The sequence below is a fragment of the Mustela lutreola genome, chromosome 7 (genome assembly GCF_030435805.1).
Source record: "Mustela lutreola isolate mMusLut2 chromosome 7, mMusLut2.pri, whole genome shotgun sequence".
NCBI classification, from domain to species: Eukaryota; Metazoa; Chordata; class Mammalia; order Carnivora; family Mustelidae; genus Mustela; species Mustela lutreola.
In genome coordinates, this window is record NC_081296.1 from 150,223,526 (window position 1) to 150,249,980 (window position 26,455).

General features: G+C 59.3%; 3 protein-coding genes across 5 annotated transcripts in view; 1 reads left to right on the forward strand and 2 right to left on the reverse strand.

The window, feature by feature from the left end:
- TECPR2 (tectonin beta-propeller repeat containing 2) overlaps positions 1 to 2,885 on the forward strand; it is a 97,970-nt gene extending 95,085 nt beyond the window's left edge. For 2 of the 3 annotated variants that reach the window (XM_059183183.1, XM_059183185.1), the window contains 3 exons: positions 4 to 145; positions 592 to 741; positions 1,065 to 2,885. In XM_059183183.1, coding sequence (XP_059039166.1) covers positions 4 to 145; positions 592 to 741; positions 1,065 to 1,216 — 444 coding nt within the window. In that variant the 3' untranslated portion in view covers positions 1,217 to 2,885. The remainder of the gene's footprint in view (positions 1 to 3; positions 146 to 591; positions 742 to 1,064) is intronic. The other variant, XM_059183184.1, reaches the window with a different exon arrangement.
- Positions 2,886 to 8,705: 5,820 nt separating this feature from the next.
- ANKRD9 (ankyrin repeat domain 9) lies at positions 8,706 to 11,516 on the reverse strand. Its single transcript, XM_059183188.1, has 3 exons — positions 11,318 to 11,516; positions 10,289 to 10,353; positions 8,706 to 9,821 (listed from the first exon to the last, which is right to left on the reverse strand). Exon 3 carries the CDS (start codon positions 9,778 to 9,780, stop codon positions 8,818 to 8,820), a length of 963 nt encoding a protein of 320 aa, XP_059039171.1. The 5' UTR covers positions 9,781 to 9,821; positions 10,289 to 10,353; positions 11,318 to 11,516; the 3' UTR covers positions 8,706 to 8,817.
- Positions 9,794 to 17,620, reverse strand: LOC131837269 (proline-rich protein HaeIII subfamily 1-like). Its single transcript, XM_059183446.1, has 5 exons — positions 17,564 to 17,620; positions 17,001 to 17,066; positions 11,318 to 11,809; positions 11,050 to 11,228; positions 9,794 to 9,821 (listed from the first exon to the last, which is right to left on the reverse strand). The coding sequence occupies exons 1-5, from the start codon at positions 17,618 to 17,620 to the stop codon at positions 9,794 to 9,796; spliced, it is 822 nt and encodes a 273-aa protein (XP_059039429.1).
- Between the last annotated feature and the right edge of the window lie 8,835 nt (positions 17,621 to 26,455).

Below are 26,455 nucleotides of genomic sequence, written 5' to 3' on the forward strand. Positions count from 1 at the left end.
CAGCCCGCGGGGGTCACATTGGTCAGCGTCCACTGCAGTCCCAACGACCAGATGTTGTGGGCGCTCGACAGCAGGTGGAACGTGCACGTCCGGGCCGGCATCACCGAAGAGATGCCCGTGGGGACCGACTGGGAGCACGTGCCAGGTGGGAACTCAAGCTGCCCCCTCCCGCGGGCACCTGCTCTGTCCAGCGGCCCGGCCTCCATGGCAGGCCCAGCCTTTGCACTCGGGGTTTCTTTTCCTTTCTGCTGTCCCACTGAGGCAGGTGACAGCAAGGACCTAACCGAACACCCTTTGTCGGAGGGCGTAACCCTGTTCCCTTGGAGTTTTGTGTGGGCTGATTGCTTCCAGACCTCCTGGGCCCTGGTGTGCCCTGGCCTTGGGCTCTTGGCAGCTTTGCTAGCTCTGCCCGGTGGGTGGGGCATCCTTTCCCTCGGCCACCATTCCGAACCCTGCAGTGCAGGGCACTGTCCGCACAGAGCCCCCTGGTCAGCAGGACCCAGTGGTGGGAGGGAGCAGACTCATGGAAGAGGGCGGTCTGGCCTGTCCTAGCTGGGGGCTCAGGACAGACGGCACCTTGTTGGCGTGCAGGGCTGCAGGCCTGCCAGCTGGCACTAAGCACCAGAACCGTGTGGGCCCGCTGCCCCAACGGTGACCTTGCCCGACGGTACGGCATCACCGACAAGAACCCCGCGGGAGACTACTGGAAGAAAATTCCTGGCAACGTGACCTGTTTCACAGGCAAGTGCTCGGCTCCGTGGGTTTGGGGCTCCCGTGGACGAGGTCAGTGGGGGCTCCACAAGAGGCTGCTCCCACGGGGCTCGCTCTCCCAAGAGCCGAGGGTCACACCTGAGGGAGGGCACCCAGCACCCTGCTGGCCAGAGTTGGCCGGAACTGGGCCATCCACTTTAGAGCTGAGGGAACTGAGGCACAGATTGGGGGTGGAGTGTCTGGGGACACCAGCTAGAAAGTGCCACGGCAGGACGGGGAGCCGGCCAACTGCACCTGTGCCCGCCGCCCCGGCAGGTGACTCACGAGCGTGCATCTGCCTCTCGTCCCTGCAGTGACCTCGTCAGATGAGCTGTGGGCCGTGGGCCCCCCCGGCTACCTCCTCCAGCGGCTGACGAGGACTTTCAGCCACTCGCATGGTGCCGCGAGCAGCCATGCCACCACCCCCCACCCCGAGGACCTGGAGGACGAGTGGGAGGTCATCTGACAGAGCCTCGGGCCAGACGCTCAGGAGTGAGGAGGCCGAGATGGGGGGTGGACATGGTGGTTTTGGAGTCACGGGCTCTTGGCCACACCTCATCGGCTCCTGTCCAGACATGTCGGGCCGACTTAGACCGCCCACACTTGCTTTCATCCATGTTTGTTTCCGTCTTGTTCCAGAACCCACAGCCTCAGCCAAGCAATCCGGAGCCCTTGCTGGCGCGGCCGTGCCTCTGAGCTCCTGCCGAGGCCGCCTCTGAGCGCGGCAACGCCGGCCTCCTCCCGGCCTTGCCAGGGCCCCCGCAGGCATGAGCCAGGCAGCCGGAGGTCAGCGTGCTCCCACCGCTGAGAGGGTCCTGCTCAGCTTCACGGTCGCCACAGGGACTTGAGTTCTAGCACATTCCACGCTGGACACCCCGGCTGGGAAACCCAGCCCACGTCAGAGAGGTGGGGCACTGGTCTGTGCCAGCACACAGTGTACGCACGCACACACACACACACACACACACACACACCCGGCCCGTGCCCTCCCGGCCCGCTCACAGGGCACCGCACGCTCACTTCCTGGAGAACACACTTTAGCCAAAACAATACTGGTCGGTGGAGGACACGGAATAGAAATGGTACACGTGTTTCCAAGGCAGCCGTGGCCCCGGGAGGCGCAGCGGGCCGTGGGGGAGCCCAGCCGGGGTTGCTCACTGAGCGTGCTCGTCGCAGTGCTGTGCAGTGCTGCTGGCGGCCGTCCTGGAGCCCAGAAGCGTTCTCCCAGGATGCGTCTACTAATTATTGCCTTTTTTGTTTGTTGTATTACAAACCTGCATAAAATACCTCATTCGAAATCAGCTCTTATAAATTTAGAGGAGAAATCTATTCCCTGAAACCAGCGGAAGGCCTTTCGTTCCTCCGCGTGGTTTGCCCTGCGCCTGCCCAGTCCTCCGCCGCAGCTTCCCCGAGCTCGGGCACCCCTTGTGGGACCGTCGTGGGACCTGCCGGCTGGCTCCGAGCGGGAGCAGCACCGTCGCAGGGCTTGCGTGGACGCCTCCAGGGAGTTCCCGATGGGGCCTGCAGTGGCCTCGCCAGACCTCAGTTCTTGGGGTCCTCGTGGGCATCTGGGCCATGGGCTCAGCAGCCCCACCATGGGTCCACCCCGGGGTCAGCGCCCCCCATCCCGCAGGTGGCTCCCAAGCAGGACTCCAGCCTCGCCGCTTTTTTAGTCTGCCTTTGGCCCGGGGCCCAGTTACTCGACGCCTGTTTTCTCCTAAGCAAGTGTGTCCGGGAGCCCCCAGGCCACAGCTAAAGAGCGATCAGATGGGTTCGCTGACGGAACCCAGCCGGCCGCAAAGATGGGGGTGTTCCCGGTCTAAACAAGGACAAGAGTCTGAAATCCCAGATCCTACTTCACACTCCACTTTTGTAGAATCCTTGTTTTCGGAGTTCGGTGACGGCAGAGGCCAGCCCAGGCTGGCTGCGGCCCCTCTCTTGTATGTTGTGCCTTGCCCGGCCCCCCTCAGACAGCAGAGTTCCCCTAAACCCACGGGACTTTAGTGCAATTAAACCTAAGTCTAGTTGGATACTTTTAAACTACTTTTAGCTTCAGTGCTTTGTATGGTTTTTCCTTCTGGTTTTAATTTTTAGTTGTGCTTTGAGACAGTGCAATAAACTAGACTTTTTCCAAACCTGGTCGAGTCTGGTGTTTGGGCTGTGAGAAAGGGCCCCCAGCAGGCACTCATGAGGCTGGCCTGCCCACCTATGCTGGAAGAATCTGCCAATGGCGTCGGCCAGCCCAGCCCCACAGCCAGGAGAGCGTGGCGGACGTGATGTTTAAATATTCACCAGCGTCCCCAGAGCGGCCGTCCAGAGGTAGATGTGCCCCCAGTCGCCCCTGGGAAGGACGCTGTCAGGGGAGGCGGAGCACAGACCTGTCTCCACTTGGAGGCCCGCCAAGGCCGGGCTGCCACGGGCAGGCTTCGGGCAGGCTTCGGAAGGGTTCGAGCCCCTGGGCCTAAGACTCCAACCAAGAAACAAACCCAAGTGTCGGCCACGCCCTGCTGGAAACCAGCATGTGGGAGAGGATCCCATTCATAGCAGCAGGACATGCTGATGCCACAGAAGACCTGAACGAGGCGTGTCCGGCTCCTGTCAGGGACTGTCACACTCCACAGAAGACGGCGGAGAAAGTTTGAATTCAGAAGACATGTCTGATGTCCCTGATGAAAGACCAACGAAACTGTAGACATCCACCCTCCCCAAAGCATTTAACTCAGTTTGTCAGAACGCTTGGTGGAATGGGGCGCCTGGGTGGCTCGGTGGGTTGAGCCTCTGCCTTTGGCTCAGGTCATGGTCTCAGGGTCCTGGGATCGAGCCCCGCATCGGGCTCTCTGCTCAGCAGGGAGCCTGCCTCCCCCTCTCTCTGCCTGCCTCTCTGCCTACTTGTTGTCTCTCTCTGTCAAATAAATAAAATCTTTAAAAACAAAAAAAACCTCTCGGTGGCTGGGGGCCGGGTGGCTCAGTCGGTGAGGCGTCTGCCTTCGGCTCGGGTTGTGATCTCAGGGTCCTGGGATGGAGCTCTGCGTCGGGCTGTCTGCTCTGTGGGGAGTCTGCTTCTCTGTCCCCCTACTCTTATGCTCTCGCTTGCTCTTGTTTCTTTTTCTCCCTCCCTCTCAAATAAATAAATCTTAAAGAACCCTCTCTGGGACGTTTTGTCAGGGGAGGCAGGGAAGAAGTCCCAGAATAATGTTCGTGCCCACAAGTGCCCCGAATGCCAGACATGTGCCTGGGGCTCCTGCACAGCTCCGTGTCCCCCTAGAGCCCCCTGAGGGAAATCTTGTCAGCCTTGGTGACAGGGAGGTTCAGTAACTTGCTGGAGGTCACACAGGGGCCACTGGGAGTGGAGCCCAGTTCTGTGGAACTCCAGACCTGGGAAGACACAGGTGGGAATTACCAAGAGTGCTGACAGCCGCGGGCGACGCAAGCATGGCGTGGGCGGGCTGGGGACGACAGGCGGCCTGACCGGCCCAGCGGGGAACTAGCGTGATGAAGACACATCTAGGGGAGGGGACAGGCAGGGGAGGTCACAATTGATGTGCCCCACCCCTTCATTATGTGGACAAAATAACTATTAAATGGATTAAAGAATCTAAATCGGGCGCCTGGATGGTTCAGCCAGTGAAGCCTCCGACTCTTGATCTCAGCTCAGATCTTGATCTCAGGGTCGAGTTCAAGCCCCACATTGGGCTCCATGCTGGGTGTGGAACCCACTTTAAAACTAGGGGAGTAGTATCTGATTTCTGGAGGACAAGGGCTTTCCCACAGAGGAAATTAAATATATAGTTTGATTTCCTCAAAATAGTAAAATACTACAAATTTAAAACCCCACTTAAAGGGGGGAAGTTGCGACATCACCGATGGCGAATATATACCTTAAGAACGTGTCCATACCAGTCAGAGGCACACCTAAGGCCTCTGTATGGACACGGATAAAAGGTGTTGCTCAGCAAACGCCTGGCACGCAGGCGGGGTGCGGACGGAGCAAGGGGAGCGGACTTAAAACCTGCAACCCACCAAGTCTGCCTCTGGGACCCTGTCCTCAAGAACAGATCCTAAGTCAGGGGCAGACGTATGACGCAGGCCGTCCTGTGACCCCAGCGCCTAGGAGTGGCCTGACGAGTTCGGGCGCTGCCGTCACAGGGCAGGTGTCCTGGGGAAACAGGCCACGGCGTGGCTACGTCCACGCTGTTGGCCGTGCGTAGGGACGTGGCTGGGCCAAAGACCGTGCAGAGGGGATGAGAGAGAGAGATTGAGAACCGTTTAACTGCTGGTGGGTTCACTACACAGCCAGTGGGTTCACTACACGGCTGGTCACAGTGGTTGCCTGTGGTCTAGACCTTTTTGTATCTTTTGAATTTCAAGCCATGTAAATGTATTATTTCAAAAGAAATAAAATTCACATTTTAGAATCAGTCCTAACATTGACTCCTTACGCCATCAACACTAGTGAGTCAAATGTCACAAAGCAAACACCAAAGACCTCTGAGAAATCCCACTTACACAAAGCATTTTACAATATAGGAAAATGCTTATAGTAAGTTTGAAGTTGGCCCCTTTATTTGGCGGCCTCGTGGGGGGCGGGGAGAGCAGGACGCCCCTGCCCTGTGAAGCCCAGCCACGCCCTGCCCTGGTTTCTCCCTGCAGTTCCAGTGGTCCACCTGGAATTCTAGAAGCAGAAATTCATTTTACAAGTCACTGAAGACAGAAGTCTCTGTCTTGACTGGGGTGGTTACATGTGTGTAGACATTTGTCAGAACTCCTCATGACACAGGTGAGGTCTGTGATTTTCAGGGCACCCAGCTGGCTCGGTGGGGACAGCATATGGTTCTTGATCTTAGGGTCTCGAGTTCAAGCCCCACGCTGGATGTAAAGCCTATTATAAAAAGTCTTAAAAAGGCCTCTTCCCATCGTTTATTCTATATATTCCATCTATATATATCCCAAAATATATGAAATGTGCCTGTCATAGGTCGATCATGCCTCCATTTAAAAATGCAGCCGGTGGGACGCCTGGGTGGCTCAGTGGGTTAAGCAGCTGCCTTCGGCTCAGGTCATGATCCCAGCGTCCTGGGATCGAGTCCCACATCGGGCTCCTTGCTCCGCAGGGAGCCTGCTTCTCCCTCTGACTCTGCCTTCCACTCTGTCTGCCTGTGCTCGCTCTCGCTCGCTCTCTCTCTCTCTCTCTGACAAAAATAAAAATGCAGCCGGACTGAACCACAGGGGAGCCACGGCAGCAGCCTCTCGCTTCTGGAACAGGGGCAGACCCTGCACAGCTTCCCCTGACCGCGCCCAGGAAGCATCCTTGTTCTGAACAGGACGGGCCGTCATTTAGGAAATTGCTCTCAGCCCAGTAGTTGAAGCTGGTGAAACAGAAGGGAAATCAGAGTAATTCGCATCGAGGTGGTGCAGTCTGAAGTCCGAGTGCGGCCCTCACTCCCCTGCCCTCACGGCCACCTCCCCCAGGCCACCCCAATAGCTTGGGCCATCCCGTGATGGCCATTCCCTGCCTGAGATCACGGTCGACCGCTCTGTGGGGGAGTGGCCTCGCCTTCCCTGTCCCCCTGCGGGGGAACGCGATTCTGGCCCCCGAGCTCTAGCAGGCTGGGGTTCCTGGGCTGCCAGGTGGGCGCGGGGATGGCAGTCCTGGGCGCTATCAGGTTTTCCATAGGAAGACTGGAGTTGGTGAACCCAAGGTGCAAACCAAGGTGCCTCACTCCGGAGAAAAGGCGGCCTCGTTGTGGGCAGAGAGACCGGTTGCCTCTGAGAAGCCACCAAGGCCACCTGCCAATGACTGAGAGCTAAGTCACCGGCTACCCTTTCTGGGGCCGCAGGGCCCCAGGTTCTGATAAGCCCAATGCTAGGTACTTCCTGCCCAGCCTCCTGCCCTCCCTCTGGCCAGCAGTGGCCACCAGATAACCCTGGCGTTCCACTTATCACCCTGCACCATTTCCCTAGGTCCTCTGCGCTCACAGACGCCTGCAGTGCCCTGAGCCAGGCGGCCCCCCGGGAGTCTCCGCGGGAGCTTTGGCAGGAATCGGGCCCCACTCTGCAGCCATCGGGCAGTGACGCCGGCCAGGCCTTGGTTTCTGTGTCCCTCGGTGCAGCTCCAAGCAGAGTGAACGCCACTACCTTCCCGGACCCCATCCCACTCGCCCACAGTGAGGAGGACATCAGGGGCCAGTGCCCCGGGAACCCCTCCTCCTGCCCTCTCAGCCCTCCAAGGCCCAGAGGCCCCAAAGTCACCCAGCCAATGACGGAGCAGTCCCCACAGCTTCTGCTTCCCGGCCACCCTCCAACCAAACCACCCCGTTTGGGCCCCTGAACTTTCCCTGAACATGTGCTCAGGCTGGGTCCCCAGGCAGCAGTGCCCAGAACGATCCCGCCCAGGTCCTGCCTCCTGTTTGCCTGACAACGGGTTCTGTGGGGCGCCCTTCCACAGCCTCCCAGGGAGGCCCGAGGCCGGGCACCTCCCCCAACTCTGCATCACCCCAGTCCCAGCCCGGGGCCCTCAAAGGAGCAGCTGTAGGTGTAGAGTGGAGGGGAAGAGGGGCCCAGGAGGGTTAACCCACTGAGGACAGAGCTGGGCCTGGGGAGACAGGACAGGAAGTCTGCAGGCCCAGGCAGAGACTGCTGGTGGCTCCAGGCACCAAGGTCCCCCACAGGCCCACGGCCCAGGAGCCACCCATTACTCTGAGCCACTCTGTCTCCATCTCCATCCACCCCAAAGGCAACAAGCCCTCCCCCCAACAGCATTGCTGATCTGAAGACCCGGGACTGCCTAGATGAGCTGGGGCTCCTGATGCCCCAAGTTGTGAGCTAGGAGAGAGGTTAGCATCCATTTGCCCCCAGTGTCAGTGTTCAGAGAAGCTCCTTAACTGACCCACAGGACACACAGCAGGAGGGAGGAGCCCTTACTCCCACCTGCAGTCTCAGGCCCTGGGCCTCCTACTCCTCCATTCTCCCTTCCTCCCCACCACTGGGCCGACCTTCAGGCTGCGGCTCCCGGCAGGACATGGCGGCCCTCCAGCCTGGGCTGGCACAGGTTGAATTTCATGGCCTGTGGAATTCCCCGGGCAGGGCCGCCTGGCCGCCCTCCCTGGGCTCCAGGCTCCTCGGGGCACAGAGCATGCTTCTGAGGAGCAGTGGCACATCTGTTAACAGGTCATCTGCAGAACCTTCTGGCAGAAGGCAACTCCAGGGGCTAAGAGCCCTTGGCCACCAGGAGCTACAACTGCCCCGTCAGCCACAAGCACTGCCGAACACCCACCGGGGGCTGAGCCGGGGGACACAGGGAAGCCCATACCCAGGGCTGGAGGGTGGTCAGGCCTGGAGAAGAAACATCCAACCCACCTGAAGACGGGCGGGAGCCAGGGGCCAGGGGCTCCACAGTGGAGGTGAGAGAAGCAGGGGCCCCAGGACTAGATGACTGCTACGTGCCAGGGAAGAGCAGAAGGGACAGGGACAAGTCCAGTCGCTGTTACAAGGATACCCAAGGCCCGGCAGGGGGCCAGTGTGGGAAGGGGGAGAAGCCTTCTGCCCTTCTCTCCCCCCAAGGGGAGTTTACAAGGCTGAACGTGCCTAACGCAGAGGAACTCCTAGGATTTCACAAGACCTGCTCTCAGCTTCTGCACAAGCTGTCCCCGCCTGTCCCCACCACGTGCCACTGTCCAACTCCTTTGCTCAGCTGTTGTTGCTCCCTCTAGGACACCTAGTCCTAGAAGCTCTAGATCAAGACAGGCCACTGGTCCTCACCGCCCTTGGTGGCTAGCCAGCGAGTGGAGGGTTGGGCCTGGCTCTAGAGAGTCACATGACCTCTGAATCCTTGCAAAAAGTTGGGGAGCGGAGTGCAGTGGGGAGGTGAGCTCAGCCAGCCCCAGGAAACCTGCAGCTGGGGGCCCACCTGCCCGGCCCGGCCCAGCCCACAACGCACACAACATACGAAGCAGAGATTCTCCCATACAGAGACCAATATATGTAAAGTGCTGGGTACATCGCTCTGAAAAATAGATTTTCCAAAAATCCAGCGCCCAGGGGGTGTCTCCCCCCAACCCCCGGCAAGGTCTACCCCTTGCCCGTGAGGTCCAGCGGCTGCAGGAAGGGCGGCAGGGGCAGCTCGTCCAGGGCCTCGGGGAAGCGTCCGGGCGAGATGGCGGTGACCAGCACCTGCATGGCGCGCACGAAGAGCGAGGGCGGCGCCAGGCCCGCCAGCCACTGGAACTTGTCCTCGCCCAGCAGCCGCTGCCAGCGCGGCCGGTCGCCCAGCAGCTCCCGGCGGGCGGGCGCGGCGGCGCCGGCGGGTGCATACAGCGCCAGCAGGTCGAGCAGCAGCAGGCGGCGCTGGCGCGCCTCCCCGGGCGCGGTGGGCACCCCGGAGGCGGCGGCGGCGGCGGCAGCATTGGTGGCCCCGGCGTCGCCGCCCAGCTGGCGCAGCAGCAGCTCCAGCGGCGTCAGGCCGCCGCCGTCCCGCAGGCCGGGCGACGCGCCGTGGCCGAGCAGCAGGAAGAGACACTCGGGGCGCGCCAGCTCGCAGGCCACGTGCAGCGCCGTGCCGCCGCCCTCCACGCGGCCGCAGCCCCGCCGGTCCAGCAGGCGCGCGCGCTCCTCGGGCGGGAAGTCGCGCACGGCGCGCAGGATGCGGCGCAGGATGCCCACGCGGTTGTAGCGCACGGCCAGCGCCACGTGCGGCCCGGGCGCGGCGCAGCAGCGGAAGCCGGCGCTGGGCGGCGCGAGCGCGCGGCACGGGAACGTGGCCAGCAGGTAGTGCGCGTACGCCTGGTGGTCGTGCACGAGCGCGTAGAGCAGCGCCTCGGAGGGCGAGTAGGCGGCGGCGCGGCCGCGCTCGTCCCAGTGGAAGGCCTCGCTGGCCCGCATGTCCTCGAGCAGCCACACCGGCAGCAGGTCGCGGACGGCCTGGTAGAAGGCGAACGACGACTTGCGACACTGCTTCTGCGCCCGGGAGCGCGCCGCGCCTGCGCCCTCCGGCCCACCATCCGCACCGCCGCCGGGCCGTGCGTCCCAAGGCATGCTGGTGGCGGCCTCACGGCATGGGCCCGGCGACTGACCACCTGCGGGGAGGGCACGGCGGTAAGACTCCCACACCCCCACCCGCCCCGGAAGCTCCAGCTACTCTTCACAGCTCCCCTCTCTCCTGGACCCATAATCACCTCCCTACGTCCTTGATCAAGCTACACCTGATCTCCCAGTCTTTTTGTGTCTCGTTCTCTGGCACTTCTGCTAGAGATGCCCTTCCCTGCCCCCTACCCTCACAACCCCACCCATAGTCAAGGACACCCTAAAAACTCACCAATACCCCTCCTCCAGCCCAGGGACCCCCTGACCTGGTTGACCAGGTACATCCAACCCGAAACAGAAAAGACCAGGTAGGGGGGTAAATATTGTAATCCACAACTCCACCTGGGCCAAGCCCCACCTAACCATCACCCTATCCCTCTGAACCCTGACCACAGATGGGGGCTCCTAGACCCTCCCCCCATGGGGCCAGGCAGGGTCAGAGCTCTAGACCCAGACCTACCTGGTTCCTGGGGATCACAGGACGTGAGTGTATCACTTTCCTTCTCTGAGCCTCAACTTCCTCATCTGTAAGAAAAGGGTGGGAGGAATAAACACTGAGCCCCAGCAGGACGAGGTGGGGTGGAGCCTTCCAGCCCAACCTGGTGTTTGCTGGATATCAGCAACCCTAGCTGCTGGGAGGAGGAGGGAGGACAGCCTAGAGCCGTGAGCACAACTCTTCACAGCAGATCGCCTCCAGATCTGCTACTTCTCTTGAGCCTCCCAACTACTAGATGAACCAGGTACTGTCATCCCATTTTCCAGCAAGGGGCAAGCTTGTCCAAGGTCAGGCAGCAATCATGGTACAGCCAGGCCTAGAACACAGATTCTGTCCCTCCCGATTTGGGCTCGTTCCAGAAGTGGGGGGACGCCCAACCCACAGGGTGCCCAGCTTGATCCCTGCCTGGCCTTGCCCTCTGAGCCCCCAGCCCCAACCTGAGCCCTAGCCTCTGACCCTGGTCCAAGCTCCCCACTGCCTTCCCTCAAGGATAAGTCCTTGGTTGCAAGGGGGCTGGGTCTGCAGACAGGCCGCGTCCACACACACTGGGTAACTAAGTTACAGAGACGGGCGCGGTCGGGGTGGGCTGCAGCCAGAGTGCTCTTCCGGGGGGCCCCATGACCGGAGCAACGCCCCAAGCCCGGCACTCTGCGCCCCAGGTGTATGTACCCCGTGTGGATACCCGTGGGGCGCCAGGCGGGTTACGTAAAGTTGGACAGCCCCACGTCACCGGGCAGCGAGTCACCGCCGCGGCTCCGTGAATGGGGGGTTGGGCCACCGAGGGCTGGGCAGTGCGCCCGGGGCAGCCCGCCAGCTCCTCCCCGTCCCCTCCCGGCGGCCGCGGGTCGCGGGGGGCGAGGCCAGGGTGTTTGCCGACCGGCGGCCAGCGCAGTGAGGGCTGCACCTGCGTGTGCATGTGCCCAGCGAACACGAGGGGGCGGCGGCCGGGGCGGGGGCTGCGCGCCGAGCGGGCCGGGGGAAGCGGGGACTCACCGTGGGGGGGCGGCGGGGCCGGGGGCCTGACGTCCCGGTCCCGGCGGAGGGCCGGAGCGCGCACCGATCCCCCGCGGGTAGGCGCGCAGGCGAAGGTCCCAGGACGGGCGGGCCGCCGCCGCCCGCGCCCGCCGCAGCCGCGGTCTGAGCCACCGCGGCCCGATAGCTGGGCGGCGGCGCCGGCGGCGGGCGGGCGAGCGGGCGGCGGGCGGCGCAGTGCGGCCCCGGCCCGGCAGGACCGCGGGACCGTCCGCCGCCGCCATTGGCCCGCTCTGCTGGGCCCCGTCGCCGCTCATTGGTCGCTACGCTGCACCATTGTTGCGTCACCAGCTGGTGGGCGGGGCGCCCGGCAGGACCCGCGGAAAAGTTGGGAGAAACTTGAGGGCGCGCGGGGGGCGGGGTTGGCTCGGCCGGCACGGGGCGGGGCTCCTGGAAACCCGAGCGGCCGGCGAGGACGGGATCCCCGTGGCTCCCCAGCCGGCGGCCGGGGCCCTGCCGGATCGCGGGGCCCCACGCTTAATGCGAGTCTCCGCGGACAGTGCCTGCCTCGTCACCCCAGGAGTCGTATTCCACCTCCCCTCTGCACTGGCCCTTTATGACCTTGAGGGAGAGCTCCGGGACTGTTTTCCCGACTGGCCATGGAGGGGGTCAGGAGGCAGAGCTGTGACGCCTAAGGGCCCCCCACTGCGTTCTACCCGGCCAGGATCCGGTACCGGGAGCCCCTGCTCTAGGCTGACGTTCCCGGGAGCCGGCGGACGGACGGCCGTGAACGAGCGCGTCCTCTGTGCCACTCTCTGTGCTGAACAATTGATTTCATTCTCACAACCGGGAGCGGGGGCAGTTATGACCCCCAGTTCACAGGCCAGGGGATGGAGGCTCGCGGGGAGGTGGCCTCCAAGTGAGGAGCAGCCCCAAGGGAAACCAGGTGCTCCCCCTGCTTTTCTTCAGACGTTCTTGGGGGGGATCGGACCCCAAACTCTCCACAAAGGGTCCCAAGGTTGGGGGTGCCACACATGCAGGCGCCCAAGGTCATGCTGAGACCCCCACGAAGCCTGCCCCACCTAGGCGGGGTGTGGTCTCATAGGCCCCGCCCTGAAGCTTTCAGGGGGTCCAGGGTCATCACCAGATTTAAAGGTCATTTAGAGGTCATTGTCCCAGGAATCTGGGATCCACCTACCTCACCTCAGCTCTTCCCTGCTGACCTCTCTGGTCCCCAGTTGCCCTGCATTTTGTCCTAGCTTTCCCATTCTGGCATTTCTGAGTATGATGGGGGGGAGGGGGACACTGTATGGAGAGCCTGGGGTTGACAATTGGCCTTTTGGAGCACCGCCCCCCGACCCCAGGCCCTGGGAGACAAACTAGGGAAGTGGTGCCCCAGGTCAACTATCTGGAGCTCAAGGAACCTCCTGGCTTCCTCGTCCTCACTTCTAGGGCTGGAGTTTCCTCTCCATGACTACTGATGGACTGAGGATGCCAGGGCATGGGCGGCGGTTGCCAGTGTGTGCAAAGGGCCTCACCGCCGGTCTCTCTCTACCTCTCCCCGCCGCCTTGCCTCACCCTTCAACTTGCCCTCCTCACGGGGACTTCTAAAGGCATCTTGCTAGAACTCATGTTGGATCCCACTTCTCCACCACTTAGAAGCTTCCTGTCCCTGTGGATTAACCAGAAAGACCAGGTGGGGCAGAGGAAAGGCATTCCTGGCTGAGGCACAGCTGGAGCAAAGGTCTAGGAGCGGCAGAGGGAGGCTTCAGAGGTCAGCTGGGAGAGGCCAGGCCTTGGACACTGGGGCAAGGAGCCCGGGTTTGTCCTGAGGATCTGGAAGTGAAGGCAGAAGGGGTTTGGAAGTCAGTTGGTTAGTGAAATATTTCAGGCATACAAAAATAATCACAATGAATGCGTGGGAGTCATGGTCCAGTTTCAGAAATAACAGGTGGGTAAAACTGAAGGCCCGTGTGACTGTCCTTCCCCCAGCCCAGCTCTGGGTCTTTCCCGTGGTGGTGGCTAACATTGTAACTCTGTCCATCATGCCACCAATCAGCCCTCCCTTTCAGTGGCTTGCTCTCTTCTCCCAAGATTGTTTTCAGACTCATCTTCAGGGGTACTTGCCGCTCTGGGCTGGTCTGGGTTGCTGAGGCATCTTCTGCTGGTGGGAGCTGTTACTCTGTGCCTGAGCACATGTGAGGCCCCCAGCACTGCTAGCCTGTGCCTACTTGGGGGCCACACTGGGGCCCAGACCCAGGGAGGAGGTGCCAGGGTAGGTTTGACCTCCTACAGCCCCTTCTTAATGCCAGACTGCTTCAGGAACAGTGTGATCAGGGTGCAAAGGGGCAGCTTCCCTCAGGAAGGGAGGATGGACTTGGGGGGTGAAGGGTGGCTGGGGCAGAAGGGAGTGAGGGGGGCTGCCTTCTTGGTATGGGGTTTGACTTTTGACCCTGTTATGTTCCCTCTGGAACCCAACCCAAGTCCATTCCCCTCTCTCCTGGGAGAGCTTGTCCCACAGGGCACCTGGGTATGCCCAGGCAGGAAGTAGAATCAGGGCCCAGTTCAAGGTGTGTGTAACAGGTAGAGGGAGGAGCGGAGGGAGCTTCCTGGGGGAGGAGGCTGGTGCCAAACATGCTGGGATCTAATCAGCTACTCACCAGCTGTGGGGACTTAGGCTCAGTAACTCCACCTGTCTTCAGTCTCTTATCTGTAAAATGCATCAGGTAGATTTTCAGATCTCAAAAGGAAGAGTAGGATTGGCAAGGCCAGATGCAAAATGGCCAGGACCAGGAAAGAGGATGGGGTACCCCCTGCCCCCACCTCACCTGGGTCCTGAACTTCACCTGGCTGTGCTAGGCCAAAGCCCCCTTGGCCTCCAAGGGTCCGTTCCACAGGTGCTCTCTCCTCCCCTTCCAGCTTCTCTCCTTGGATGGCCAGGCTTGCCTCCCCCCCATGCACTCAGGTTCAAGCTGCCCCACAGAACTTTTCACATCATCCAGTTGGTCTTTTGAGGCTCAGCTTGAGATGCCAACACAGACTAAAGATAGGATAAAACCAAGGGGAGACAAGTGATACCCTGGGAATCAGAGTCCAGCATGCAAAGTGAAGGGCTCACAGTCAGAAGAGGTGAGCATCTCCGGTGATCCAGTGAGAAGCACCAACCCAGGAGGGAAACGGGGGAAGGGCACGAACAGGCAACTCCCGCAGTGGACAGTAAACACACGACGGTCTTCAGCTTGGTAAGAAATCAGTAAACATTTGAGAGGGTGAAGAATTAGACCCTCACTCTCAGGCAGACGAGGGGAGGGCACCTCCAGGCACTGACCCCTGCGTTGAGCAGGGGAGATGCTATGCACTTGGGTCCAGCAATTCTGGTGGGGGAGGCATCTCATCCCACAGAAGCACTGGCCACACGCCAACAGGTTCCGTGTCCAACAGTCACTACTGGGGTTCTTATCCTCTTGCTTACTCCTTTAGAATTTTAAGAAAGAAGTTAGACGTTACTTCATACCTCTATCTACTTCAGAGTTCAGCCTTTGAGGAGAACACAGGTGACTACAAGCAACAAGGAGGTAGTGTGCCTGCTGTGTTTAATAGTGACAACCTTGACACCATGTAGGTGACCGGCCAAAGGGGAAGGTCTAACATAATCATAATTCACCCTTCCCAGCTCTGATTTTTGCCAAACAGCAGCTGGTCCCTGCTCCTCTCCTGGGCTTGTAGAGAGGGCTGTGGGCGCCTGAAGCCTAGGGACCAACTCCCTCGTATGGCCGAGACTCCACTCTTGCCCCTCACCCCCAGCAAGTTCCCCTGGCATCCCTGGGTCCCTGTAGGGTCTTTGGATCGGGCCATGCTGCATCTTGGGCTTTCTCATTGAATGAGCTGGTGGATTCTCATTTTGGCGTAGGGCCCCTGGAGGCAGGGCCCATCCCTGGAGAAACCTGACTTGTGCAAGTATTTACCTGGGACAGTGCCGGCCATGCTGGAATAAATGTGACAGTGTCCCCTTCCCTCTCAATGGGTCCTGGTTTAGAAGGTGAGTCATATGGCTGCCTTCTGCCCAACACGCACACCAGTATTACGGGGCCACAGGCAAGAACAGAGAGCCTGAGCTGCCCCTTCGTCGTGGGGAAAGGAAGGACCTCTGCCACAGAGAGCCGTCCTGAGGAGACACCACGCTCTCACAGGACACACTTATGCCTGGCACAGAGCTAGCCTCAACAACTCGGCATTTTTACATATTCTAACCTAAAAATGGGAAAAGAAAAGGCATACATGGGGCACCTGGGTGGCTCAGTGGGTTCAAGCCTCTGCCTTCGGCTCGGGTCATGATCTCAGGGTCCTGGGATCGAGCCCCGCATCGGGCTCTCTGCTCAGTGGGGAGCCTGCTTCCTCCTCTCTCTCTCTCTGCCTGCCTCTCTACCTACTTGTGATCTCTCTCTGTCAAATGAATAAATAAAATCTTAAAAAAAAAAAAAAAGGCATACATGTTGTTTGAAAAATGCTGGGAGCCACACATGGATCTATCGCCAGCAGAGCCTCCTGGGGAGAGAATCGGCAAAAAGGAGAAAGGGACCCTTTCTCTTTTTATTCTCTGTACCTTCTTGGTGGTTTGAATCTTTCACAATCTTTCACAAGAGTATGTACAAGGGTACATACCTAGATATTACTTTTGTAGTTAAGGTAATTTTTTTTTTTTAAGTAAATTCTACCCCCAACATGGGGCTTGAACTCATGACCCTGAGGTCAAGAGTTAGATGCTTGATTGACTGAGCCACAGGGCGCCCCAAGATCAGTGTTTTAAGAGGTAGTTCCCATTGGCAAAATGTGATCTTGTGGCCATCACTTCACTGACTTGCCCATAAAGTAAGTTGGACTGTCAGCCCGCTTTACAGGTAGGGAAGCTGAGGCTCAGGGGACAGGGCTTTGCCCACAGAGGTCGAGCTAATAAGCTTCATCTGGACCCAAGAAGGGAAGGCTTTGGTTTCGTGAGTTCCAAGGCGCCTTGGGGTTTCAGACTTCTTTGCGAGAGCTGATGAGAGCTGTGGCCCGTCCTCCTAGAAGTCTCTCTCCCTCACAGAAGGGAGGCCTCAGACCCAAGTTGGGGTGTGGGTCAGGGCCCCTCCATCCGGGGCCCGGGGTGTCTGGCAGCCAGCGAGCATTTCTAAGCAGCTTCACTCAGTAACCTTTCCAACGAACAGGCCCTTCGAGGACTAGAGGTGAGTGGGCACGAGAGACTTCCAGGAGGAGGTTACCTGAGATGAGGGGAAGTCACACGCAGCCCTTGTGTCATCCGTCAGGTCCCTTGGGCTCTGTGTCCACACACTGACCCCACGAGTCTGCACTGCTCCATCCCACCTCCCGGGCCCAGTCTGCCCCCCAACTCCTGTGGAGCCATTTTCAGCCCCAGCCTCCTCCAGCCCAAGAGGGATCCTGTCAAAGCCACAACAGGTGGGGCCCTCTTCTGCTCAGAGCCTCTCTGCTTGACGATGCTGCCCATCTCAGACTAAGACCCCTGCTCTGCCTCAAGGCCAGACCGTCTCATGTTCCACCCGGAGCCTTGGCCAGGCCTGCTCAGGTCGCCAGGCCCTTGCTTGTGCTGTTCCCTCGGGGCTGGACGGCCAGTCCCCAGAAGTCTGCATGGCTTCATTTTAGGTGTCACCTGACTAAAGGAGCTCCCCCAGCCTCTCTGGGTCCCTACCGTACTGTCCTGCACCTCTGGGGGGTTCTTCTCTGTCAGACCATAGGGAGAGGGGCCGGCCTGCCCCTGCGGGAGGATAGTGGGTGCCACATAAATGCTGATGACTTAGTGGAGAAGGAGTGAGGTGGGTGCATGGGGTCAGGGCACCCCGGGGGTGGGGGGAGCAGGCAGGGGCGGGAGCCTAGCAGGCCTGGCTGGTTGTGGGGAGTGTGGGCAGGTCCTCATGCCTGAGGTGCCCCAAAGGGTAGGGAGCAGGAAGTACAGGGTTCATCCAGGCCCCAGAGCCCTTGCACTAGGAAGCCCCAAGCACAAGGCCAAGACTTCAGCAGAGGCCCAGCACCAGAGCAGAGCAGGGGACACAGAGCTGGCTGCTCAGGTGGAGGCCAGTGCAGCTGCCTTGGGGACAGAGGTGGCAGGAGGGGAGCTGGCCAGCAAGGACAGCAGGGGGCACGGCCAGAAGGCTGAGCTTGCTTCCTCCCCCAGCACCCCCACCGAGGGCACAGTACAGCCCCCTGGCTCCATGACCTTGAGAGTGTCGGTGCCCCCTAAGGGCCAAGAGGTACCTGACTAAGCCCTCCGAACTGGGGCAGCAGCTCCTCACTGGGCTGAACCAGGGCCATGAGGACAAGCACGTCTCCCGTTGTCTGAGCCTTCCGCCTTACTTTCCACTAACCGGTCATCGGTAGAGAGCTCTGGCCTGCAGTGAAGTGAGCCAGAGGGGGACGCTGAGGCCGTAGGGCCAGGCCTGGCACAGGTCGCACAGCTCACTCTTAGTAACAGCGACCCTTGTGTGCCTGCTGAGTGTGGGAACACTCCCAAGGCCCCCCAGCCGTGGGCGTCGGGATCCCCGCTTCTGAAGAAACCCTTTCTCTGTAGTGACTACAGAGGCAAACAAGTTTGGGGAGGCGGCGCCACTCGGCAAGGGGCCAAAGCAGGTGCATGGAGGGGCCCGGACGTTGACTTGGCTTGTGGCACCCATTGGGTGCAGGGCTTGGGAAGTTGGGTCCCTGCCCCGCGACCCTGGGGAGGGGGCCGTCACTAGCCGGAGCCAGTGTGGGTTAGGCGAAGTTGCCCTATGGGCACGAGGGACCAGAGCAGGCAGGGGGGTGGGCCCGCCCTACCAGTGCCCAGAGCGGGCCGACACCGTCCCCTGGCGGCCGCGCGCGTCTTCGCAGCCTGCAGCCGGTCCCGGGCCCAGCGAGCCTGTGGAGCCAGGTCGCCCGGGGGCAAGGACATCTGCGTGCCCTTGCCCGGGCTTGGGTCTCCGCCCCCGACACCTCACCCCGCTCGCCACTCGCTACGTGGCCCCCGCCAGCCTCTGGGTCTCAGGCTCCGCTGTCAAATAGCCACGATCCTGCCCACTTTACCCCTGCGGCCCTCTGCTGCCCCGGCACCGGGTTCGCCCGTCCGCCGGGTCGGCCCGCCCCGCCCCGCCCCTTCCCCCGCAACCTGCAGCAGCCCCTCCCCGGAGGCGGGGCTCGGGCCCGCCGCTGCCCTGACCCGCCAATCGGAAGTCCCGGGGCGTAGGGAGCGGAGCGGGTTGTTCCGCGAGGAGGGGCGAGAAGCCGCGGGCGGGGGGAACCGGGTTTCCTCTCCCCGCGCCTCCCGGGCTCGGGAGCCCTCGGACCCCGCTTGGGCGCCGCGTGGAGAGGGCGGCTCTCCCGGAGCGGAAGAGGCCGAGGGGCGCTTCGATTTCCGGACCTGGGAAGTGAGGCCGAGCGCTGCTCCAGCCCCCACCGAGAGTCAGCCTCAAGGCCGCCAGCCCGGCTTCTGCACCCTCCTGGCCTGCAGGCCGCAGTGACCCCGGGCACAGCCTCCGCTGCCCAACCTTAGCATTAGCTGTTCCTCCCCCAGGAATATTGCCCACCCAGCCAGTGGCCACACACACACACACACACCCGCCCGCCCGGGGGCTTCCCTGACCCACAACACCAGCCCCTTCCCTCACTCTCGCCAGGTGCATTTTTGTGATCCTCTTGAGAGCCAGCCCGGTGGCCAGAGGATGCACAGCTGGGACGTGGCCGGCCGGGACCCCAGCCATCCCTGTAACCCACTGCTGGGCCACCTCTCGTCTTACTGTGTTCCAAGACTGTCCTTTGCTTCCACTGCAGGGACCCCCCTCCCCCCAGGACACGCCTTAGGGATCCTACTGAGGGTCTAGTGCTATCTGCTTGGGGAGATGAGGGAGCCCCAGGAAGCCTCCCCTTGCCCAGTGGGGAGCTGTGGTCCTTGAGGGTAAGGAAGGCCTTGCCAAGTGTCACTGAAGTCCTGGACTTTTCTTACGTCCACTGTGGAGGGAGAACAGGACAGGTCAGTAAGGCCTGGGAGGGCCTGGGAGGGTGAATTGGGTGAGTTGCCCACCTTCAAGAGGGATGGGCAGGGGTGAGGAGCGGGAACACTGAGTCGCAAAGGACCGCCACGGGTGTATCAGCTGTCTGCTGCTGTGTAACAAACAACCCCACAGCAGGGGCGTGCGACAGCAGTGAGTCCGTATTTCTCACAATTCTCTGCACGGACTAGTGGGTTCTTTTGCTTTCTGTGACATCGGCTGAGCTCATGTATACACCTGCGATGAGCCGGCTGCGGCGAAACACCCTCAGTGCTCTCATGGGCGGCTGGTGTGGGCTGTCCACCAGGAGCTCGGCGGGCGGCCAGCTCCGGCTGTCATCCCAGATCCTTTGGCTCTCTTCTCCGGGGCCTCTGCAGGCCTAACTGGACCTTCCTCGCAGCACGTGCATGGGCTTCACCGAGAACAAGCCCATGTGCCAGAGCTTATCAGACCTCTACCTCCATCACAGTTGCTCGCATCTCACTGGCCCAAACAAGGGACATGGCCGAGCCCAGAGTCAGTGTGGAACGAGACTTTCCCAGCGCCCAGGACTATCAGGAAGCGTGGTCCCTCGGGCGCCCCCGATGTCACAGGTTGCCGCAGCGGGAAAGAACTGAAGACGGAGACGGTGAACTTCGAGGGCTGGAAAAACCAGGGAGGGCTCCCGGAGGAGGAGGGCCTTGACCAAAGAGGGGCAGGTGCTCTGTTCTCCTCCCTGCTCCTGTCCTGTGGCCCACGGAGGATAACCAACCGCTCTGTAAAGATATGAACTGGGAAATTTTCGGATTAAAGGTGGCGTTCTGTGGACAGTGAAAGTAGGGCGATGCGATGTGTCTTGGGACATGGTGATGGGGCAGCTGCTTTAGATGGGGCGGCCGGGGACCACCTCCAAGAAGGGGACACTGAGGCTGAGCTCTGATGGACAGGTGTCAGACCTGAGGAATGCAGAGGGAATTCGAGTCCAGGCAGAGGGAACCATTAGAGCCAAGGCCCTGATTTGGGAGTGAGCTTGGCACACCTGAGGACCGGAGAGAAGGCCTGACAGGCAGGACGGGGTGGGCAAGGGGGCAGGGTGTGCAGGGCCGGATCGTGTCAGGCCTGTAGGCCTTGATCACGCAGCTGGACTTTTCTCCCCAAAGCGATGGAACAATATGACTGAACCCAACAGATAGCTGCTGAGCCCTTACTCGATGCCAGACACTGTCCTGGGCCCTGGGGACTCATCACTGACCAAAACAGAGAAACATCCCTGCCCTCATGGGTTATGATTTGATTTAAGAATTAAAAAAAAAAAAAAAGAAAGAAAGAAAGAAAGAAAAAAAACAGGGGCGCCAGAGTGGCTCAGTCCGTTCAAGGTCAGACTCTTGCTCTCAGCTCAGGTCTCAATCTCAGGGTTGAGAATTCAAGCCCCGCAGTGGGCTCCATGCTCGCAGTTAAACAGTTAAACAAAATAAAACAAAACAGAAACACTGCTAAAGGGGGACAAAAGTGGGGAAAGAGGGGGACAAAACTGGGGTGTCTGAGTGGGAAAAGAAAAAGCTGAGGAAGTAGAACTGTCAGGCCTAGGAACTGGGAGGGGGGTGAGGGAAAATAAAGTAAATTCAAGAAGGAGCTTGGGAGATAATCTTCATGACTTTGGCATTAGACAAAGAGGTCTTAGATATTTTTTTTTTCTGATTTTGATAAAATGGACTTTATAAAAATTAAAAACATTTGCACTTCAAAAGATACCTTTGGGGCGCCTGGGTGGCTCAGTGGGTTGAAACCTCTGCCTTCGGCTCAGGTCGGGATCCCAGGGTCCTGGGATCAAGCCCCACATCCGGCTCCCCACTTGGCAGGGGGCCTGCTTCCCCCTCTTCCTCCACCTGTTCCACCAATTTGGGCTGTCTCTCCGAAATAAATAAATCTTTAAAAAAAAAAAAAAGGAAATGCAAGTTAAAGCAAAATGAGACACCAGTACACACCTGCTGGAACGTCTAACCATAGACTGAGCACACCCACTGTTGACAAGGTTGTGGAGGACCAGAACGCTCGCCCCGTGCAGGTGGGAATGTAAATAGTGTGTGTGGCTGCTTCAGAAAACAGGCAGTTCCTCACCTGTACTGTATGACACAGCAACCTTACTGCTCTGTATCTGCCCGAGAGAAATGCAAAGTGAGACCCACACACAGATCTGCACGCGGACATCGCTGCTGAGAGCAACGGATGGAAGCCCGCGCTCACACAGAATGGATCAAGAAGACGTAGTGCACCCGCACCACGGAAAACTGCCAGCCGCAGAAGGGGATGAAAACACCTGATGCATGCCACGGAGTAAACCTCGAACACATGATAAGGGCAAAAAGCTGAACACGCCGTAGAGCCCACGAATGTGCTGTATACTGCAAATTGTGTTAAGAGGGTGGTGGTGTCACAATAAAAGATTCTTAAAAAGTAAGAAACCAAACACAAATATTACACATTGTGAGGTTCTGACCTTCAAGTGTAGGGAAGGGGCGAAGCCAGTGAGAGGTTGCCTGGGGCTGGAGCGCGGAGCAGGGGCTACACCTGGATTGTGCTGAGGACTGAGGACCGCATACACTTCCTGGAAGGCTCTGACCTGCCCTTAAAGCCAGGGGATGTCATAGTGTATAAGTTATGCATCAATAGGGGCTTCGTTGGGGGGCGCCTGGGTGGCTCAGTGGGTTAAGCTGCTGCCTTCAACTCAGGTCATGATCCCAGGGTCCTGGGATCGAGTCCGTATCGGGCTCTCTGCTCAGCAGGGAGCCTGCTTCCTCCTCTCTCTGCCTGCCTCTCTGCCTACTTGTGATCTCTGTCTGTCAAATAAATAAGTAAGATCTTTAAAAAAAAAAAAATCGGGGCTTCGTTGGTTAAGTGTCCAGGCCTAGATCTGAGCTCAGGTCTTGATATTAGCATGGTGAGTTCAAGCCCCAGGCTGGGCTCCACGCTGGGTGTGGAGCCTGCTAAAAATAATAATTATTATAATATACATACACATATTTCTTAAAAAGAGAAAGGATGCAGGCCTAGGCCCAGGGAGTGGCCTGCGGCTCAGCTGAGAGCCAGCCCGCACCCACCCACCCCCCGCGCTGGGGGCAGCCCCAACCTTCCAGGTCTGCCCAAACCCTTGGGGCCTGGGGATTTTGCAGGGTGCCACCTGCTGTCCCTTAGGTCAGGAGCCCCTGCTGGGTGGGAGGGGTGCCCTCTGAGCTGTTTACAGCAAACCTTCCTTGAGGGAATGAGGCCTGTCTTGAATGATAGATGCTCCAAACCACAATCCCCCCAGTCTGCATTCTCCCAAACAGGGGAAATCTGTTTCCTTCCAATAACAAGCTCAGGGCCCAGGGGAGGCCCCGCCCAGGTGCGCAGGTGAAGCGTGCAATTAGTCCCGAACAATTAGAGACGCTCCTCTGTCAGGGCGGGGCCCAGCCCCTGCTAACACTTAAGGGAGGAAGGATCCCCAGGGAGAAGTCTTGACAGCGAGACAGCACAGCGTTCCAGGCTACCAGGCCGTGAGGCAGAAACAGCCTCCCCCACCCCAGCCCCGCAGGGGGACAGGGTATGGCTCTCTTGAGCCTGGAGCCCAAGGGCAGGGGTACCCTCAGATCCCTGTGCGCTGCCACTCACTGAAGAGTCAGTGCAGAGACCTAGACCCCAAAGAGGACAACCTAGGACTTGAGGTCAGGTCAAAAAAAGCACAGGAGCTGAAGTTCTCACGGTGGGGGCCCCCCGAGTGAGAAAAGGGGCGCTGGCAGGCGGGCACAAGAGTGCGTTGCCCAGGAGAAGAGCAGTGTCTGGGGAGACCCTGGAACACCCCCTCAAAACACACCCCCTCTCCTATCCCTACACCAACCAACTCCCCAGGCGCCAAGACTCAGGTGTCTTGTTAGAAAGGGCACCTGGGAGGCTCAGCCCAGATACACGAATGCTCCCCCAACCACCCTTGGTCATGGTCAAGCTTGGTCATGAAGCTTGACCTTCATCCTCCTGGGGACCTCAAGGTCCCCCCTACCGGCAGCCCCCGTCACACCGCCAGGGGACGTCAGGTGCACAGGAACAGGCCCCGCGGCTGATTGGACCAGGCATGGACGCCTGACCAGGGGCAGCCCATATGGACTGCCCAGTGACCTGTCAGGAACGGCCTGAGGAGAGCAGAGCCAATCTGATGCCTCCCCGGGACCCGAGTCAAAACAGAACCAGACGGACCTGTGGGGTAGGGACGGCTTCTGGCCGTCATGGGTCCCTTAGGCCGGGGAGGGCGGTCGGGGGGAGGGTCACCAGCAGGGTTGAGGCCAAGGACCCTCGCAGAGGGAGAGGCCGGGAGAGAAGCCTGCGGTAGGCGTCCCCTTGACCCACCTCAGACTTCTCCAACCCAAGCCGTACCCAGGCCCATGCGGCCTTTCGCCATCACCTTGAACTCAACCTTGAATGTCTGTCCGTGAATCACCCGAATGGCTTCAGATGCCCACGGCCCCTCACGGCCACGCGCAGTGAAACTGTGGCTCCAGTATGCGGTAGCGTGAAGTCGCCACCACCAAGATGATGCTCCTGGTCCGCGCACCCATGTCCGTGGCAGCGCCACACGCACTCGGTGGCAGATGGGAGACCCAGGTGTCCGTCAGCAGGTGACTGGAGTGGGGCGCCTGGTGGCTTGGTCCGTTAAGTGTCCTTCACCTCAGGTCATGATCTCAGGATCATGAGATTGCCCGACTGGGGCTCCTGCACCGGGTGTGGAGCTTAAAATTAAGGTACTCGGGGCGCCTGGGTGGCTCAGTCGTCACGCATCTGCCTTCACTCAGCTCCTGACCCAGGGTCCTGGGATGGAGCTCCCAGCTCAGCGGGGAGTCTGCGTCTCCCTCTCCCTCTGCCTCCCTCCACTCATGCTCTCCGTGTCTCAAATACCTAAAAAAAATTTTTTTTAATTAAGATTCTCTCTCTCCCTCTCTCTCCCAGCTTCTCTCTCTCTCAAATAAATTTAAAAAAACTTAAAAATTAGGGGCGCCTGGGTGGCTCAGTGGGTTGGGCTGCTGCCTTCAGCTCGGGTCATGATCTCAGGGTCCTGGGATCGAGCCCCGCATCGGGCTCTCTGCTCTGCAGGGAGCCTGCTTCTCTCTCTCTCTCTCTCTCTCTCTCTCTGCCTGCCTCTCTGCCTACTTGTGATCTCTGTCTGTCAATTAAATAAATAAAATATTTTTTTAAAAAATTAAAAAAAAAAGAAAAGAAAAGTAAAACATTAAAAAATAAAATTAAAAAAAAACTTAACAATTAAAAAAAAAAAAAAAAACAACAGTTGAGGGGCGCTTGGGTCTGCCTTCAGCTCAGGCCATTGATCCCAGAGGTCTTGGCATCCAGCGCTGCCTGGGGCTCCTTGATGGGGGGAAAGCCTGCTTCTCCCTCTCCCTTGCTTGTGGTCTCTGCCTCTCTCTCTCTCTGTCAAGTAGATAAATAAAATATTTAAAAATAACAAATTAATAAATTAAAAATTAAAAAACCCAGATGAATGATAAACAAAATGCAGTCTAGCTGTACAATGAAGTATCACTCAGTCGTAAACAGATGGAAATGCTGACCCGGGCTGCGGCACAGCTGAATGTGGGGGGCACGATGCTGAGGGACACAGACCAGTCGCAGAAGCACGAATCCCGCATGATTCCACTCAGATGAGATACACAGAGTCGTGAAATTCAGAGGCAGAAAGTAGGTTTCGGGGAGCCAGGGACTGAGGGGAGTGGGGGAGTTCTTCCTGAACTCGGCCCTGGGTCCTGAGCAGCAGGCTGAGGAGCCTGGACGTTTGGGCAGCAGGATGTGGGGAGGGAGGGGACCTGGCCCCGGGAGAAGTCTCCCAATGGCTTCCTGGAGGCTCAGAGAGGGTAAGTGACCTGCCCAGGGTCACACAGCTGACAACATGGGGGCCACAAATGGAAACCAGTCACTCTGACCACAGAACTCACGCCTTCCTGCAACGTTGTTTCTCAACGAGGAGTTCGATGGGGGAGAATCGCCACAGGGCAGACATGGATCTGCTTCCAGAGCATCGGGCTGACTCAGACATTTCGGGTTGGAGGCGGGGAAGCAAGTGAAGGCGTAAAAACTCCCTTCTTCATTACCTCAACATCATTGCTTCGTTCCCCTGTTAGAAGGGCAGACTGCCACCCCCACAGGGATTCTTCAGTCAACCGAGGGCTTTCGTGCTGGCAGCAGGTCCCATCTTCTGAGTTCATGGGCCTCCACAATTTAGGAAGCATGGTGGGGAAGTTCGAGAAGGTTATGTTCCATCTGCTGCTTCAGGGAGAAAGGACCAGCCTGCCTTGTGACAAGCTTCAGGGAGACTCACCAAATGAAAGGGTCAGTCCCCTGCAACAGGAACAGGTCAGCAAGGGAGCCCTAGGTGGCTGCCCTCCCAAACCCCACAGGTCGGCCAGAGGAACGCCAGCCTCCTGCTCCAGGGTCCTACTTGTTATCTCTGAGCCACAGCAGTGTGGGAGGGAGGCAGACAAGGCCGAAAGGCAGACTGAAGCCAGAGAGGCCAGGGGCCTGGAGAGCACAGAAAGGTCGAGGAAGGGGGAGGGAGAGGACACTGACAGGGACCCCAGAAGACCGGTTTCCTCCTCCTCTATGCTTCCTAGGACCTGCACCCCTACTTCACATACCCGCTACAAAACAGACAATGTATGTCTTCCTTAAAAAGGTCAAGGACTTAGCGACTTCTTTGGAATTTTCCAGCAGGACAGATAACATCTAAGGAGTGACCCGCTGGGTCATCCTTTCCAAGACCACTGACTCACCAAGTCCCCTGGCTCCAGGGCATAACCGACTTTGGGAGGACACCCAAACACTTGTCTTTCTGCCTGGATGCCTGAAAAGATGTGTGCATGGGACCACGATCCTCATGAATACCCTGGACCCCAAGCAAAGACCAGACATCCCTCTGCTTTCCACGTCTCCCAGACACTCTGTCTCTACCTGCTCTATGTGCCTTCGATAAATTCTGCTCTCGCCTCTGCTGGCTCGCATTTGATTTCCCTCCTGTAAGAAGCCAAGAACCCTCTTGGCTGTCCTGTGTGACGCCCCCTCCACCCCCCAGGTCCTCAGACCCAACCAGTCTGCATCAAGGAGGCCTGGTGAG

Excerpts from the sequence above, each read along its gene's own strand:
- ANKRD9 (XM_059183188.1), bottom strand. The coding sequence starts at position 9,780 with ATGCCTTGGGACGCACGGCCCGGCGGCGGTGCGGATGGTGGGCCGGAG.
- LOC131837269 (XM_059183446.1), bottom strand. The coding sequence starts at position 17,620 with ATGGCCCTGGTTCAGCCCAGTGAGGAGCTGCTGCCCCAGTTCGGAGGG. Across the intron at positions 17,067-17,563 it reads AGTTCGGAGGGCTTAGTCAG|GGGCAGGCCGGCCCCTCTCC; the intron begins GTACCTCTTGGC and ends ATCCTCCCGCAG. Across the intron at positions 9,822-11,049 it reads GTGACTCGCTGCCCGGTGAC|GTGGTCAGTCGCCGGGCCCA; the intron begins GTGGGGCTGTCC and ends CCCTCCCCGCAG.